This window comes from Myxocyprinus asiaticus, chromosome 29, assembly GCF_019703515.2.
Source record: "Myxocyprinus asiaticus isolate MX2 ecotype Aquarium Trade chromosome 29, UBuf_Myxa_2, whole genome shotgun sequence".
Lineage (NCBI taxonomy): Eukaryota > Metazoa > Chordata > Actinopteri > Cypriniformes > Catostomidae > Myxocyprinus > Myxocyprinus asiaticus.
The window spans coordinates 3639837-3658339 of NC_059372.1; the positions used below are offsets into that span (position 1 = coordinate 3639837).

The 18503-nt window shown below is 36.7% G+C and overlaps 1 protein-coding gene across 2 annotated transcripts in view; it reads left to right on the top strand.

The window, feature by feature from the left end:
• The window catches only part of ddah1 (dimethylarginine dimethylaminohydrolase 1), a 95003-nt gene extending 77159 nt beyond the window's left edge, over positions 1-17844 (top strand). For both annotated transcript variants that reach the window (XM_051661632.1, XM_051661631.1), the window contains exons 4-6: positions 266-385; positions 12803-12946; positions 13376-17844. In XM_051661632.1, the coding sequence (XP_051517592.1) occupies positions 266-385; positions 12803-12946; positions 13376-13492 (381 nt within the window). In that variant the 3' untranslated portion in view covers positions 13493-17844. The remainder of the gene's footprint in view (positions 1-265; positions 386-12802; positions 12947-13375) is intronic.
• The last annotated feature ends 659 nt before the right edge of the window (positions 17845-18503 follow it).

The following is an 18503-nucleotide window of genomic DNA, read 5'->3' on the forward strand; positions in this document are numbered from 1 at the left end:
AAAGATTCCTGAGTCGCTAAACTGAAACAGAAATGCTTGTCGAAAACTTGCATAGTAAAACTGAAAACAATGTTTGTAAATAGACCTTTCCCTTGAAACTTTGCCTTTTTAGAAGACATTTCCATGTCATTTTGAAGTCTGGAGAGCTTAAGATTTTTTTTCTCCAATTGGTCAAACATTTTTTCTCCTTATTTTCTAACTTTTTTTAGCTAGTACCTTTCCAGTCTGAGTCCAAATGTTTTTTTGCAAATGTCTTACCCAACAGGACTATGCCGTGTCCACGGTCCCGGTTCTGGACAGACTTCATCTGAAGAGTTTCTGCAGCATGGCCGGACCGGGTCTCATTGCGATCGACTCGAGCGAACCTGCCCAGAAGGCCTTGAAGGTATTTGGGTCAATGGTGTGATGCTTAAGTTATTAAAAAATACATTAAAAAACTTGAATACACCTCTATAATGATGAACATGTAGTCTCATTAAAAGCTGAAATTCTTGAAAAATATAAATGTTGGCATGAGTAGTGCAGAATGATTTTTTATTAGTGTTTCCTTCAAAAAAATAAGTAGTGAAACAATTTTGTTAAAATATTATTAATATTTGAAAAATTTGATACTTTATATTAGGTTATTTAACCCCCGCCGATGGGCCCGCGAGGAAAAAGAAGGTCAAAATATGATTAATTACAGTCTTGACCAACACAAAATAGGTGTCGTTTGAAAGCTTAGAAGCTTTACTTTCCAATGCTTGTAGCCATTATGACCAAAACTGAACAAGTGCTTTGAAATCTGCAGACAAATCACAAATGTTCCGTATTTTGCACTGTAAATATTATTGCAAACAGTAAAAACATCAAACTGATCAAATAGTCATGTGTCATATGGTGTTGGAAAGCTCTCAAAGAGTAGAATACAACCAGCCTATTTGTATTACTCAGACAAAAATATAGTGAGTAATAGCTAAATACATGTCTTTGACAATTATGTTGGTGCTGCTTATATGGCGCGTTTCACTTATAACTTCATGAAAAATAAACGGAACATAAAATATCACATAACATTATTTAGAGGTGGTGATTATCTTTCAAACGAGTCCACACACAAGATAATCAGATGCATAGATCATTAGATAATCCACATGAAGCACAATGTTACATATGGCCACCAGCAGATAGCGTCAAATACATGACACAGACTCAATGATGACTCAAATGACACAGAATGAAACTCATTCTGTGAAATCTCATTACTAAAATCATGTCTGCATGCTATGCAAACATTTAGTCATTGTTGTGTTTGCATGTGTAATTAGTTCGTATGTACAATTATTATGTTTTATTTGTTTGGAGACGTTTTTGGACACTATGATAAATTATTTTTGTAATGCTATAACTTTTGATTGCTTTGTCGAATCAACACAAAATCTTTCTCAGATACAGTTGATATGATTTGGAACAAAACAAAATAACTTTTTTGGAGCCACCTTATTTCTACCCAGAGATATATAATGTCAAATATGAAAATAATAATAATAATGTGGGCTCAGCTTGTTTTTGTGACTTTTCAGCAGTTTCTTAGGCTGAGAGTCTGAGAATGTATCATAATCTATATCATTAAAACAATTTGAAAGGTTTTCTTTACAATGATACCAAACACTTGACCCTCTTTGTTTTTGTTTTGTTTTTTGTCGAGTTATAAGCATTTAATTTTGGTTATGCCACTGAAACCGGAAGTCTTTAAAACACATACTTTAAAATACATACAATACAATGTACTCATTGTGTAACTACATGTTGTTCTGCAAAATTCTGACAAGATTCACATTTTCTGCTACTAAGGTTGAAGTACGGGTACGGTTAGGGTTAGGGTTTGCATTAGGCTTAGAGGTAGGGTTAATAGTGAAATTACAGATGTAATTAAATGCAGGTACTTTAAATGTAATTACAATGCAACAACACATATGTACATACAGATAATAAGTACATTGTATCAAATGCTTAAATACATAGTAGTTAAAGACCTCATATAAAGTGGGTGCAAAAACTTTTGTCCACCAAATCAAAGTTATGTGGTGTAACCAACATTACATTTTTTGGTTTATGTTAAAAACATTTTTTAAAATTGAATTAATTACATTGAAAAATATGTTTGAATTTAGTTCTATAGTTGTGTACACTCTCATGTGTTCAAGGTGCAAGGAAAGTATTTTAATACCTTTTACTTGATGGTTAAACCACATGATATTAAATCAGTTGTTCATAGAAAATGCTATAAATGTTTTTCAAAAATGTATGAAACAAAGATTACATGTGTACGAAACTTGATACATGTGCTTTAACCTAGATTTTTTTTAATATTTCTCAATTTTATCACCTCGGAAACAACCTTATTTGTTAATGACCCATAAAGGACTGAATGTGCCTAAGACCAAGGGGTCTCATTTATGATGTATGTAGAATGATTTCCTAAATGTTCCTACAAACGATTTATAAATCATCTGTAGTTGTGGGGGAAAAAATCCAAAATGGATCCCGCTTTATTATTCAAAAATTTTCTTAAATTTAGGGCTGTGAATTGATACATTTATAAAACAAAATAACTAATTAATCACACAGTTTTCTGTGATTAATCGCGATTAATTGTGGTATGTGATACATTAAAACAAACTTCAAACAAATATAATCAAATATATTTACTTTATAATTTGTCTCAAAGAACTTCCAAGAAATTGTTTTTTCATAATTTATTTTAATTATTTAAAGATGTAAAAAAAAAAAAAAAGTTACAGGTAAAATTATTTGATACAAGTGTATGTATACATGCCATAAAATCAGTGTACCTGCTGTAATTAAAAGTTGGGCAAAATCTTCTGACGTTTTTAATAATAGGATCATATGGGCAGATTCAATGCAAAAACTTTATTTGGCACGAGAAACTTAAGCGTAAATTGCCAATGCATTATAAGTCACTGTGCATACAGATATAAAACAAATTGAATGCTGAAGTTTAATTTGCTAAATCATAAAACTATTATTTCTCTGGCTGCTGTTCAATCTCTGTCGTGCACACGCTGGGTCTCTCTTGCATGGTTTCGCTCTTGACAATGGTCCAGATGAAAGTGAGTGAAAGTTTTCAGGCGATTCGAAAAGATACGGCAGCTTGCCCGTATCTCTCCCACACCTAGCTCACCGCTTGCAGTCTCCATTCTCCGTACAGTAAATCCACTCCCGTGTTTATTATGCATGGGACATGCGTTGCGTTTAATGAATTGCGTTTAATGAAAGCGTGCACTTCTGCACACAATCAATTTCTGTGTGAGGATGTGCAGTCGACTCGAGCGTGTACCGCCTGGACATTTATATAAGCCAATTTTAGCCGCAGGAAGTAAAGTTAGTGAAGTTTCAGAAAGTGAGTAAAACGTAAACTGCATTAATTGCGTTAATTTTTTTAACGCGTTAAACAGTGAACTATTAATCGCAGAAATTAACTCAACTTAAATTAAGTTTCCCAGCCCTACATAAAACCTTTTTACACATGAAAGAGCATATGGTCTCCTACAATAGAATGACCTCAGATACTGTATCTTTATATAGTGAGACAGAATTACTTTTGTTTAGATACACGTAGGTATAAATAAATATTATGTTTACATGACGTGTGGACGAGTGCTTCAGTCACGGTTTACCACATAAACATGTTTATCTCATAACGTTTCCATGTTTTATGTCTTTAAATCGCTTACGCTAACGAAAGAAGTTCACCCGAAAATGATAATTGTCATTATTTACAAGGCTACGTTTGAAAACGCGTTGATTTCGCTAAGTTTACACCTCTCATCCACACTGGAATGTCGTTTTCCTCCATTGAAAACTAAGTGCTCGAAAACGCTCTCCATTACTGCATGCTTTGGAAAATGATGATGTTAGGAAACTGAAAACTCAGTTTTAAAACGAAAACAGACTAGTGTGGTTGTGGACTAAACGTATGATTATCTTTCTTCCGTTGAACACAAAAGGTATATTTTGGAGACTCTTTACATACAATGAAATGAACAATTACTAAAAACAGCATGAAAGTATCATAAAAGTAGTCTATACTAGTGCGCTGTAAGTCTTCAGAAGTCATATGATAGTTTTATGTCAAGAAGACTCAAAGTCGTAATTCAAAGATAATTTTCCCCTTTAAATAGCACATTTAGGTGATTATCAAATGAGATTTGAGAGCTACAGAGGGGAAGAATCTCAGCCTGATCATATGACATTTACGTGACAATGGCAACATTTGCAAACCAAAATTACATGCTTCATTACATGTCCAGCGGGGGGCGCCAAAAGCGAGTGAAATGGTGTCGTAATCAGACGAGGTTTGAAGGTGAATTTTAGATGGGGGATTTAATGAGTAAAACGCACTTCCCTAACCTAAAACTATAAAGGAGCGATATGTAACATTAAAAAGCCAGACTACAGTTTGCAAGTGCACATGGGGACAAAGACTTTTTGGAGAAATGTCCTCTGGTCTTATGAAACAAAAATGTAACTGTTTGGCCATAATGACCATCATTATGTTTGGAGGTAAAAGGGTGAGGCTTGTAAGCCAAAGAACACCATCCCAACCGTGAATCATGGGGGTGGCAGCATCATGATGTGGGGGTGCTTTGCTGCAGGAGGGACTGGTGCACTTCACAGAATAGATGGCATCATGAGCAAGGACAATTATGTGGCTATATTGAAGCAACATCTCAAGACATCAAGCAGGAAGTTAAAGCTCGGTCGCAAATGGGTCTTCCAAATGGACAATGACCCCAAGCATACCTCCAAAGTTGTGGCAATATGGCTTAAGGACAACAAAGTCAAGGTATTGGAGTGGCCATCAGAAAGCCCTGAACTCAGTCCGATAGAAAATTTGTGGGCAGAACTGAAAAAGCATGTGTGAGCAAGGAGGCCTAGAAACCTGACTCAGTTACACCAGTTCTGTCTAGAGGAATGAGCCAAAATTCCTGCAACTAATTGTGAGAAGCTTGTGGAAGGCTCTCCAAAACATTTGACCCAAGTTAAACAATTTAAAGGCAATGCTACCAAATACTAAGTGTATGTAAACTGTTTATAAAGGTCACAATCAATAAGAGAACATTTTCCAAAGAAGCTGATCAAAGTGTGATGACTGAAGATGTGTCTGTTTGGCTGTTGATGTGATTCATTTTCCAAGTGCACGGGCGGTTCGTTGATGTTCATTCATGAGATTCATATCAGGATTTGGTAGAATTAGGATAACTGATCACTCCACCAACATTATAATGAAAATGTCTGTCTGTCTATCTATTTGTCAAAATAACACGATTCGAGATGCACTAATTGAAATCTGGAATTGGGAGTCAGGCAAAGCAGTGTGTGTTGGCTCCTAGTTCAAACAGCTCAGCGGCGACAGCTACTGGTGAAGTCTAGTCAATGCACTCAGTCAACACACACAGCTCTGTGTAATTTCTCTGTAATCTGCTGTAATTAACTCTCTTTTTTTATTTTATGAGAAATGCAGCACACTGGCCAAACATTAAATATGCCTTAAACTCCTCCATCTAAAGTCTAATAAATGCAAACATAATTGCACTGAGGGTGATGTAAGCTGCAATTAAACATTTAGCAGCTAACTATTATAATGTCTGGAAATAACTGTCTTAAAATATCTAAATATAGAGCTAGAATGGAGCTGGTGGGTTTTTATATTTTTATTATCATTATTAAAACATGCAGTTATTTTAGGTGTAGGGTTTGGTTTGGCCTGTAATCATTATAATTAGCTTTAATAAAACAATAGCAGTGTATGGTAGGTCCCTATTTATATATCCAAGTAACCATGTGGACAGACTCCACAGCTCTCATGGTTCAACAATGAGCTCATCAACCTCAAATACTTCCACTGAACTCTCTCTCTCCCTTTATCTTTATTTACATGTTACATACTTCATCTTTCTTAAAGGGCTTATTTTTTCCACTGTCCAGTTTATAATGTTAGTCAAGATTTCTTGCAATAAAAACAGTCATAAATTTGTTTCTCAAGACCATTTTTCACTCCCTCTCTGACACTGACAGTTAAACAGAGTGTTTTTGCTACTTTACCAGCAATAGTGATGTGAATCGTAAGGAATTTAACCATTCTGATTCCTCTTAACGATTCTGATTCCTTAACGGTTCCATTAACGATTCAAAAGATTCCAATCAGTAAGTTCATAAGAGTCAGTTGTTCAGGAATCGGACTACACTGGTTTTGCTATAGATTCAAAAGAACCAACTCATAAGAGTCATTTGTTCGTGAATCTGACTACACTGGTTTTGCTATAGATTCAGAAGAACCAGTTCATAAGAGTCATTTGTTCATGAATTGGACTACGCTGGTAGCGCAGTGTATTTCACACTGTAGATTCAAAAGAACCAACTCATAAGAGTCATTTGTTCATGAATCGGACTACACTGGTTTTGCTATAGATTCAAAAGAACCAACTCATAAGAGTCATTTGTTCGTGAATCTGACTACACTGGTTTTGCTATAGATTCAGAAGAACCAGTTCATAAGAGTCATTTGTTCATGAATTGGACTACGCTGGTAGCGCAGTGTATTTCACACTGTAGATTCAAAAGAACCAACTCATAAGAGTCATTTGTTCATGAATCGGACTACACTGGTTTTGCTATAGATTCAAAAGAACCAACTCATAAGAGTCATTTGTTCGTGAATCTGACTACACTGGTTTTGCTACAGATTCAAAAGAACCAGTTCATAAGAGTTATTTGTTCAGGAATCAGACTACACTGGTTTTGCTGTAGATTCAAAAGAACCAGTTCATAAGAGTCATTTGTTCATGAATTGGACTACGCTGGCTGCACTGTGTGTTTCACACTGTAGATTCAAAAGAACCAACTCATAAGAGTCATTTGTTCGTGAATCAGTCTACAATGGTTGCGCTATAGATTCAAAAGAACCAGTTCATAAGAGTCATTTGCTCATGAATTGGACTACGCTGGTAGCGCTGTGTGTTTCGCACTGTAGATTCAAAAGAACCAACTCATAAGAGTCATTTGTTCATGAATCGGACTACACTGGTTTTGCTATAGATTCAAAAGAACCAACTCATAAGAGTCATTTGTTCAGGAATCAGACTACGCTGGCTGCACTGTGTGTTTTGCAATGTAGATTCAAAAGAACCAACTCATAAGAGTCATTTGTTCGTGAATCAGACTACAATGGTTGCGCTATAGATTCAAAAGAACCAGTTCATAAGAGTCATTTGTTCATGAATTGGACTACGCTGGTAGCGCAGTGTGTTTCGCACTGTAGATTCAAAAGAACCAACTCATAAGAGTCATTTGTTCGTGAATCAGACTACAATGGTTGCGCTATAGATTCAAAAGAACCAGTTCATAAGAGTCATTTGTTCATGAATTGGACTACGCTGGTAGCGCAGTGTGTTTCGCACTGTAGATTCAAAAGAACCAACTCATAAGAGTCATTTGTTCATGAATCGGACTACACTGGTTTTGCTATAGATTCAAAAGAACCAACTCACAAGAGTCATTTGTTCATGAATCGGACTACATTTGTAGCGCTGTGTGTTTCGCACTAGAGGTCGACTGATAGTGGATTGTACCAATACTGATAACTAAGTTGTGCAGTGCCTGCCGATAACCGATTAATCAGCCGATAGTTTTTAAAACTGATACTGAATGAAAAATAACACTCATATTAAAATAGTGCTGAACTTTATTATAAAAATAAACAGTACTGACTGAACCATGAAAATGTATTTGAAATGAAATAAAGTTATAAATATTAATATATATGAACTAATATTCAAATGTTAAAGTCATCTGATTTTTAAATTGAGGTTGTTTCCTTAGTCCACAAGAGGGCGCAATAAATACATAAACCATTCAGCACCGTTATATTATTGCAAAGAACATTCCTATCCTGGCTGTTAAAAAAGAGCATTTCATTTTCAACTAATGTGCATAAAATAAATAAAGTTTTAGTCGGTCCATATTTTCAAATGTTAAGTCAAAAGAAAAACGAGGGGCTAAACGCTTCAATAGACAGTTCACATGGTGTTACGCTTGCGCTGATGCCACAGTACACTACCCCAGACTCAAGCTTCATAATAACAGCAAAATACCACATTGTTTTTTATTCAGTACAGTTGTTTGTAGAGTAGCAATATTCCCAGATAGCAGAGGTATTCGGCTGAACTCGATGGTGAAGCGGCTCAGACTATGAGCCCAGGCCAGGGGCTGTTCAAACAGACAGAACAAAACAGACTGGAAACCAAACACGAGGATCTTGAGACACACATTTCCAAGTTGAACATTTTTCCTGACAAAGCATTTAAACAACTCATTGCTTAATCTGAGAAACGCTTATAAGAGAGCAAGACACAACGGCCAAAGACCTCCAACAACTGTAAGGGGCTGTTCACACTGAACGCTTTTGCAATCATCCATTAGTTTTTCTATGTAAACGCGCGCTAGACGAACGTCTTTGTTTCCCTTTGCTTTTGTTTATTCAGTGTCTTGTGCAGGAGCGCTGTTTTTTAGATGCTGTGTCTAATTAAAAAGAACTTTAAGCATCTTGAGACACCTGCTTTCTGTTAAACTGTATTTGTTGCGTTGTGTCTCGCCTTTTTTAGCACAAGAATGTGATCGATCTGAAGTAATCGTATTACAGTGAGAATACTTTTTTTATTGAAATCAGATGCATTTCTGATTTGTTTATATGTTTCTCTCGGCTGCATGAAGATATTCATTTGCTTTCTCATGTCACTAGCTTTAAATATGCAACTTAGCTGACTAACGAATGCATAAACATGACCAGCTGGAAATAAACTAATGCAAATAGATGGTAACAATCGTGGCATTTAAACATTTGGGTAGGAGTTGTGTGTATTTTTGTCACATTGTTCTAACTGCTTTATAGCTTTAATGTTAGCGTCCTCTCAGCCTTGTCTGCAAACATACTGCTGCTCTCTATTAATGCAGCATCTAGTCAACAAATTAATTACTTTATAATAATATGACAACATGTACTGTAGTGTACTGTATACATACCTTTTCATTACTGACGTTTTAAATCCGCATCTGAAGTGTCCTGCTCCATGCAGAGTGTAGTCTTACGTGTCAAAACAAACACAAGTTATCAGTGAAGTGATAATTTTTATTTCGCCTCTAGAGGATGCTCTCATACTGTATAACGACAGTAGACCCTTCCCAGCCGCTCCAGCACCGGACACAACAGGGAAAAACTATCGGTGTGGATTTTTGCTGATAATGATAGTTCCAGAAATCTGTTATCGGTGCCGATTAATCAGCAAAACCGATATATCGATCGACCCTGTAGATTCAGTAGAGGGCAGCACTGCTGCTGGATTGCGCTGGCAGAAACACAGCAGAGTATTCGGTTCCAGTACTTACAATAACAAATGGAACCAGTTGCGAATAAGAACCAGTTCTCTGTTCCCAACCCTACAAAGCAAACTCTTGATCATCCTTACAACCACCTAGCAACACCCTAGCAACCAGACTGCACCCTAGTAACTGCCTAGCAACCACATCTTTCAACCAACAACTTTCTCACAGTTCCTTTTCATGCAGCTAGTGCTGAAAGCAGAAATGACACACTTTAAATTAGTTCTGAATTCTGTGTAAATATTTACTGTGTTTCAGAGCGGTCGGCGATGTTAATGAGTGTAAAGCAATGATGCGTTTTGCATATTTCAGTCAGCAGTTTTCACTGGTATTCACATAAACACACACATAAACACACACACACACACACACACACACACACACACACACACACACACTTACATAAACACACACACACACACACACACAACACACACACACACACACAAACACATAAACACACACACACCCACACAAACACACACACACACAAACACACACACATAAACACACACACACACACACACACATAAACCCACACACTTACATAAACACACACACACCCACACACACAAACACACACACACATAAACACACACACACACACACATAAACCCACACACTTACATAAACACACACACACACATAAACACACCCACACACACACATAAACACACACACTTACATAAACCCACACATAAACACACAAACACCCACACACACATAAACACACACACACACATAAACCCACACACATAAACAAACACACACACACATACACACACACATAAACACACACACACATACACACACATACATCCACACACACACACACACATAAACACACACACACACACATAAACACACACACACAAACCACACACAAACACACACACACATATAAACACACACACATAAAAACACACACACACACAAACACACACACATAAACCACACACAAACACACACACACAAACACACACACACACAACACACACACACACACACACACACACACACACACACACACACACAACACACACACACACACACAAACACACATACACACATACACACACAAACACACACACACAAACACACACACACACACACACACACACACACACACACAAACACACACACACACAGGTTTAAGCAGAGTTCAGTTGGGATCATACTCTCTCTGTCATAACACACATCTGTTTCTCTCAATCGCTCTATCTTTCCACAGATTGCATAAATGACAATTAAAGACATCTGCACAGAGGAATGTGTGTGTGAGGTACATTTGAAAGGAAGAGTTCACCCAAAAATGATAATTCTGTTATAATTTACTTAAAAAACAATGCAAATTCAAGCTTCTCTCATGTACTCATGATCATTCAATGGATGTGAAGATTTTCACTCAAACGTGACTTAACAGAATATTCTGGGTTCAATACAAGATAAACTCAGTCGACATGATTTGTTGTATTATGTTGGTTTGCACACAAATTTATTGTGACTCATCGCTCATTTTCTTTAAATAAAAGCACAAATGTGTGTTCCAGTGCGGCACTTACAATGGAAGTGAATGGGGGTCAGTCCATAAACGTTTAAATCACTGTTTCAAAAGTATAGACACAAGACATAAACAATATGTTTATAAAATGATAAGTTTCACATTTCTGCCTTTAAACCCTCCAAAATATTGGCCCATCCACTTCCACTGTAAGTGAATTAAAGGAATATTCCTTTAACCCTTTAAGCTCAGATGGGCCCCGACCGGTGTGCACGCGAGAAAAAAGAATCAGCTATATATATGAATAACTACAGTCTTGACCAACACAAAATAGGTATCGTTTGAAAGCTTAGAAGCGTTACTACACAATACGTGTAGACATTATGACCACAACTGAACAAGTGCTTTGAAATCTGCAGACAAATCAGAAGTGTTCAGTTTTAACAATTTATAAAACAAAAAATTGCACTGTAAATATTATTGCAATCAGTAAAAACATCAAATTGATCAAATAGTCATGTGTCATATGTTGTTGGAAAGCTCTCAAAGAGTAGAAAACAACCAGCCTATTTGTTTTACTCACAGACAAAAATATAGTGAGTAATAGCTAAGTATACGTCTTTGAAAATTATGTTGGTGTTGCTTGTATGCCACGTTTTTGCTTATAACTTCACGAAAAATAAACGGAACATAAAATATCACATAACATTATTTAGAGGAGGTGATTATCTTTCAAACGAGTCCACACACAAGATAATCAGATGCATAGATCATTAGATAATCCACATGAAGCACAATGTTACATATGACCACCAGGAGATGGCGCCAAATACATGACACAGACTCAATGATGACTCAAATGACACAGAATGAAACTCATTCTGTGAAATCTCATTTCTAAAATCATGTCTGCATGCTATGCAAACCTTTAGTCTTTGTTGTGTTTGCATGTGTAATTAGTTCGTATGTACAATTATTATTGTTTTATTTGTCTGGAGACGTTTTTGGACACATGGATAAATTATATTTGCAATGCTATAACTTTTGATTGATTTGTTGAATCAACACAAAAACAATTTTTTCTCAAATACGCGTCACATGACTGGGAACAAAAGCTAATAAGGGTTAATAAGGGGGCTTTTTCAGAGCCCCTTTATTAACACCCAGAGATATACTGTATAATGTCAAATAAGAAAAATAAGGGGGAAAGGACATTTTTGGCTCAATTTTTTGTGATTTTTCAGCAGTTTCTTAGGCTGAGAGTCTCAGAATGTATCATAATCTAATTAATATCATTAAAACAATTTGAAGTTTTCTTTACAATGATACCAAACACTTGACCCTCTTTTGTTTTTTTTTGTTTTTTTGTTTGTTTTTTTGGCTTTAATTTTGGGTATGACACTGAAACAGGAAATCTTTAAAAACACCTTCAGAGTTTAAAGGGTTAATAATTCAAATAAAACCTACCATATTTCTTCTGAAGACCTGGAATATGATGAAGGGCTATATAATAAAATTATTAAAACCTTTTGTGTTACACAAACACACACACACACACACACACACACAAAAACGTTGTACGGGTTTGGAACAACATGAGGGTGAATAAATGGTGACAGAAATTTCATTTTTGGGCAAACTTGCCCTGTTAGTGTGTACTGATTCCGCTTTCAATAAATAATAAATGAAACACAACAAATAATAATAACTTCCCAATGGTATAAAAGTTGGGGAACCCTGATAACTGGCCATATATCTTTTCACTGTATAAATTCACTGGTCTTCAGTACACGACAAAGACGATGCAAACTCTAGTGTGACCGCATTGTGACGCCGATGTCTCTCTTTCTCTCTCTGTAGATCATGCAGCAGATGAGTGATCATAAATATGATAAGCTCACAGTTCCTGATGATTTGGCGGCAAACTGTGTCTACATGAATCTGCCCGGGAAAGGTCACGTGCTGCTACACTGCTCACCGGAGGAGTATCCTGAGAGCGCCAAGGTCACACACGCACATATCTACACAATGAGTGATTAGCTATTCCTTTTAACCTACTGTATGTACGGTATATTTTGGCTAAACTAATATCAAGCCAAAGTCAGAGATACTGTTATTTCAGGAGAGCCAGAGAGGAATTTGTTCTTGGAGAGCTCTTAGGAAAACACTGCTTGCCTGTTGGAGAGACTCCATAAAATAACACATTTCTTTATTAGACTTTGAGATGGTGTAATGTTTCTCTCGCTATATTGTCCTGACGACATCTGAGAACTGTTCTGCGTTACACAACACACTCTTATTCTGCCTTACTTGTACAACTCTTCCATCTTATTCTGGCTTAAATGCAAACTTTTGACTGGCAGTATAGGTGCTGATACACAGGTTTAGTATGGTGAAGGTGTGATGTCTGATGTCTTGTTTGTCATGTTGCAGGTGTTTGAGAAACTGAAGGATCACATGCTCATCCCAGTGTCCAGTCGGGAGAAGGAGAAGGTGGATGGATCTCTGACCTGCTGCTCTGTGCTCATCAACAAGAGGAACAAGATCTGACCGACCCGAGACACGCTGACCTCCTCGCCTTTATGAGCGTCACACTGAAAGCCATATACAATACTGTATTTGTACCACTAGAGGGCTCTTATTGTAGGACATGCCAGTGGGTCTCATTCATGAAACACCAGCAGAACAAATTTCTGTGTAAATCTCTAAAAAAAAAATAAAAAAAAAACGTTTTTGGGTTCAGTTGAATGCAACAATGGTTATGTGGTTTGAGAGTGATGTGAAAATGTCATGTGACAATGACAAATTTATGTAAAATAGTTCAAAAATTTTTAAAGGTGCTATAAGCGATTTTTTTTTTTTATTTAGCAAAATGCTAAATGTTTTCCTACTCCCTAAAAGATATTACTGAAATAAGTGTCGTGAGATATCTCACCAGTCTCTATGACAGCTCTAGACTCTAGTCTCTGACGCTTTTGACCTGTCAATCATTTTGCACGTTCTCATAGTGTTGTAGCTGCAGTGAATTATTGAGGCTTAATGCCATTTTTATGCCATGTTGTTAATAACAGTTGTCAGTTGAGGGCGCTATTTTGCTGCTGTTGTTTTTAACAACCGTTTCTGCACGATGTCGGTCTCAATAAAGCTCATTTGGTATCTTTAGAGGGCGGGGTTTTGGAAAGAGGGGGCATGGCTAATCCATCGGCTCAGTCTCGTGGAAGTAGAACAGCTAAAATCGCTTACAGCACTTTAAATGCGACAGTTTATGTAATTTAACAGTAATGTGACAATATAAAGTGACAACAACAAATTTATGTATAAATTGTTCGAAAAACCATTCATGGTTGAATTATGACATTTACATACCAAGGGCGTAGCCAGAAAATTACTTTTGGGTGGGCTTCGATAAAAATGGATGAGCCAAGTTTTCGCCCAATTGTTTTTGTTTAACCAACATTTCCTTAAAACAGAGAAGTGGCGCATTCAAAAAGTTCTTTCACACTCTCAGAAATCAGAATTTATGCATTTTTAGACTATTTTATAAATATATATTTGAAGTCAAAGAATAATCTCTAATATTCTGGGTGGGCCTGGGTCTATTCTGGGGGGTCCAGGCCCACCACGGCCCACCCTTGACTACGCCACTGTCACATACATGACTGTTTTACATGACATTTGAAATAAATGGCATTATTCTCTACTTTTGACATCAAACCGTGAAGAGATGTGCGCTCAACACGTACGCACATTAGATGAGCTGGTAAGAATAGCGGGTAAAGTGTTTACATGGCACGCGAAATCGGCGTAATGGGCTAAAATCCACCCATGTCGATCAGGTTATTCATAAGCCATTTATGGCCTTTATGCCAATAAAGGAACGCGGTTTATTGCGTTTACATGACCGCACGTGTTGTTGGCTTATTAAAGATATTCAGTGTAATGACGTGCATGTAAACACACTCACTGACAAAGTTCTGTGTAAATCGATCGGAAATCCATTTTTGGCTGAATTAAATGCGGCAATTTATGTAATACTTTATTAGAGTAATGCGACAATTTAATGTGACAATGACAAATTTATGTAAAATCGTTCTAAAAAAATTTTGGTTGAGTTGAATGTGACAATTTACGTAATTTAAGGGTAATGCAACAATATAGTGTGACAATGAAATCGTTTGTAACACCATTCTTATGTAAATTGTTGCATTCATTCTGCTTGCGTTTCATAACTGAAACCCACTGTGTGTGTTATTTTCCCGATTTTCTTTTAACAATCATGAACAACAATCAAGTAAAATGAATCAGTTTGTGTCAGATGAAGAGAAAGAATATATAAAAACACATTTCAACTCAATATATGATGAGGGCTGACATTTGTAATTTAGTTTTCTAATATTCATGGGATATTTCTCTCTACATCAGAAGGTAAAAGAGTTGACATCTACTGTCAGGTTCTTGTGCACAATTCCAGCATTTGTTGAGCCCTGTAAGTTTTAGGTCTTCTTCAAGGGCTACGGCAGTATTTGTACACACTACCGTGTTATACAATTGTGTCTTTGTACCACTGAGCTAAATACATCACCTTTAAGTTCATTCATTCTTTTAGGTTTGAACATTCATAACGCAAAGCAAGTGCCTATTGTATTCGCAGCTTTGCCACAAGGGGGCGCTATATTGGACTTTATTGGAAACTGTCAACTACACTTGCAGTGCGTTGGCCAAGTATTCGCACCTTTATGTGGATTTCCGAAACGGTAGGAGTCATTCATATTTATAAGTAAAGTGCTACCTGTTTTGTTAGGGTTAGATTTAGAGTTGTGGGTTAGGTGTTGGGTCATAGTTTCTCCAGCCAATAAGGTAGCGTTTTTCTGATGAATATTACTGAATCATCCAATCAGGTATTGCTTTCCTGATGAATAGAAATAACTCTTCCCCTGCCATCCCACGTTTCGGAAAATCATCGCCAAGTATGTGTCTGGTACTCTCAGCTCCATTCAATGCATTTCTACCATGCTTACATCTATTCTACAGAATTTGACAGATTTCCCCCAAAATCATTGCGGAAAGTTTCCATATTCCGTTTGGGCCTGGCTTTGATGAACTCAATTAAGACACCGTTCCAATCACATCTTCTACAAAATAAGCAGTTAACCCTCCTATGGTTTTCAAAAATGACACCTTCCTTTGGTATTCACGGTCATTTTTGACCGGAAGGTTTAGATGTGTACCCTTTTTTATGATGACGATAATAATGATACCATTTCTTCTTATCTGAAGTAAGAACAATAAAATTAAGCATTGCTTTTGGGATTTTCTTTTCTTTTAATTTGCATATACAAATAAGCTCATTTTTGAAAAATATGCGTTTGTTCGTACAGTATAAAAATCATTATGTCTATGGAGAGTCCTCATAAGGATAGCTGCACCAACATAAAAAAAAGTAAAAACAAAATGCTCTGTTTGTTGGTCTTTCCCATTCATTTTTAGTGGTCGGTCAATTTTGACCGCAAATACCAAAGGTGTTTTTTTTTTCTTTTCGACCACTTAGACATCAAATCAAGCCCAATTTTTTATTTATTTATTTTATTTTCAGATGGAAAATGGAGGAAAGTCACTAAGTCTTGCACTGCTCAGATAAAGGAAACCATTTATATTAAATAAAAAAAAATTATTTTGGTCAAAAATGACCGAATACCATAGGAGGGTTAAACAAAAACAAATCATTATTACAGTGATGTCCACATCAACACCGAACCCTGTGAGTCTTTCAAATAAATTACAAATATTTGGATAAAGTTTTAAAGCGCGGTTACATTTACCTTAGCACGGAAATTCGCAGCCGAAATACAATAATCTCAATAGGAATCAGGAGAATTCCCTCTGTGAATTTCGTGGTTTCACACTCGCTTCACATCCACCCACGCCGCCTTCACCGTGGAAATGTGACCATGTCTTGCCTACAGTGGATCCTGTTGTCCACTAGAGGCAGGATAAACCAAATGAATTTGTCGTAATTTGTGAACTTTTTAACTCTTAAGACATGTGAATATGAAAATCTTTGATCTTTCTCACAGTCACAGGACTATAACACAAGCTAGTGACCTGTTTCGCGCTTGAATCTCTCTCTGCCTTACACTTAATTTTCTTAAACGTTTCTCTTCGCCAGAACGTGGAATCCAACTTTAACGTACAAACTCTGTTGTAATGCCTCAGTTAGTTGATGGAGGATTTCGAAGGAAGAGACACAAACGGAGACCTGTGAAACAGAATTTAGAGCTGTTCCAACACTTTTACGATGTCGATTGATAAACACCTGACGCCTTTTATAAAAAGTGAATCAAAGAGGCCTGCAGGCCCATCCTCCTTATGTAAAATCAGTCTCATTCTCTTGGATGCTTTGCACAATATGTTATCTTTATTCCTCTGCCAGGAAAAGACACTTGTAAATTCATGAAAAACCTTCCAGTGTCTCAGCAAACCATGTTTACTAGTTTAACAAACTGCTCATCCAGAAAGAATTTTCCCAGTGTTCATCTGCCGAAGGTTTTCATACCAAAACACATTCATTCTGAGGTCTGTCATCATCCTGAAACAGAACCCATCTCAGGTCTTCAATCTTCTCTTTTTTTCACTCTTGCGTTCTCTATAAATTAACGATTGCTGAGGCGACACATTTCTCCAGTCCTCTTTCACTTTCATTGTATGGTCATACAGGTTTGGAAGGATATGTGCCGAGTACATTATGACCGAATTTTCATTTCTGGGTGAATTAGCCATTTAAATGTTTATATTTGAAGAAACTAGATTTGTATGTGCCATAATTCTGTTTAGATCCCGATAACACTGTGTCTTTTGACCTTTTGTAATGTTTTTGTTGAAATAAAGCAGGTTTTGAATGGGTATGTGTTATGTTATACAGTAGTTCGATATGATCATAACTGAATTTGATTACACAGTCATCCTTCACTTTTACTGAAGCTTAATTCCATCTGCTGGTCAATTGTGTCCAGTACAGATAAAAATGAAAACATCCATGATTTTTATCCTGATGTGAGACAGACAGATTAAATGTGAAAGACTAATCAAGAAAATTACAAGTTCAAGTTAGAAGAGTATGAAAGCCTATTTTCACCACATAACAAAATTATGAGATAAAAAAAATCAAAATTATGAGATGACTTTTTCTCAAGATTTTTATGATTTAGCATCTCATAATTTTGTGACGGTACTTGGTTCGTATATGTGAGGAATGGCAGCCGGTGAAGTTTCTGGTGCCCCCCTAGGGTAAGATGGTGCCCATTTAGGGAGTAGGTGCACTACACAGACTGCCTAATATGCGTATAGACCATTTCAAGAATGTAAACAAAAACAAAGGAATTATATCAGTGCAAATGTATTTCCGGATCCTTTCAACAAAGTCTCTGTGGCAGGGTGGAGGGCGGGTTCAGGACGTGATTCTGCACACCCGGCCCCTAATCAGGCTGATCAAGCCCGAGAGGGATAAAGGCAACCGGAGACGGCAGTTCGACAGAGAGAGAGTTACGGGCAGCTGCCCGGCATG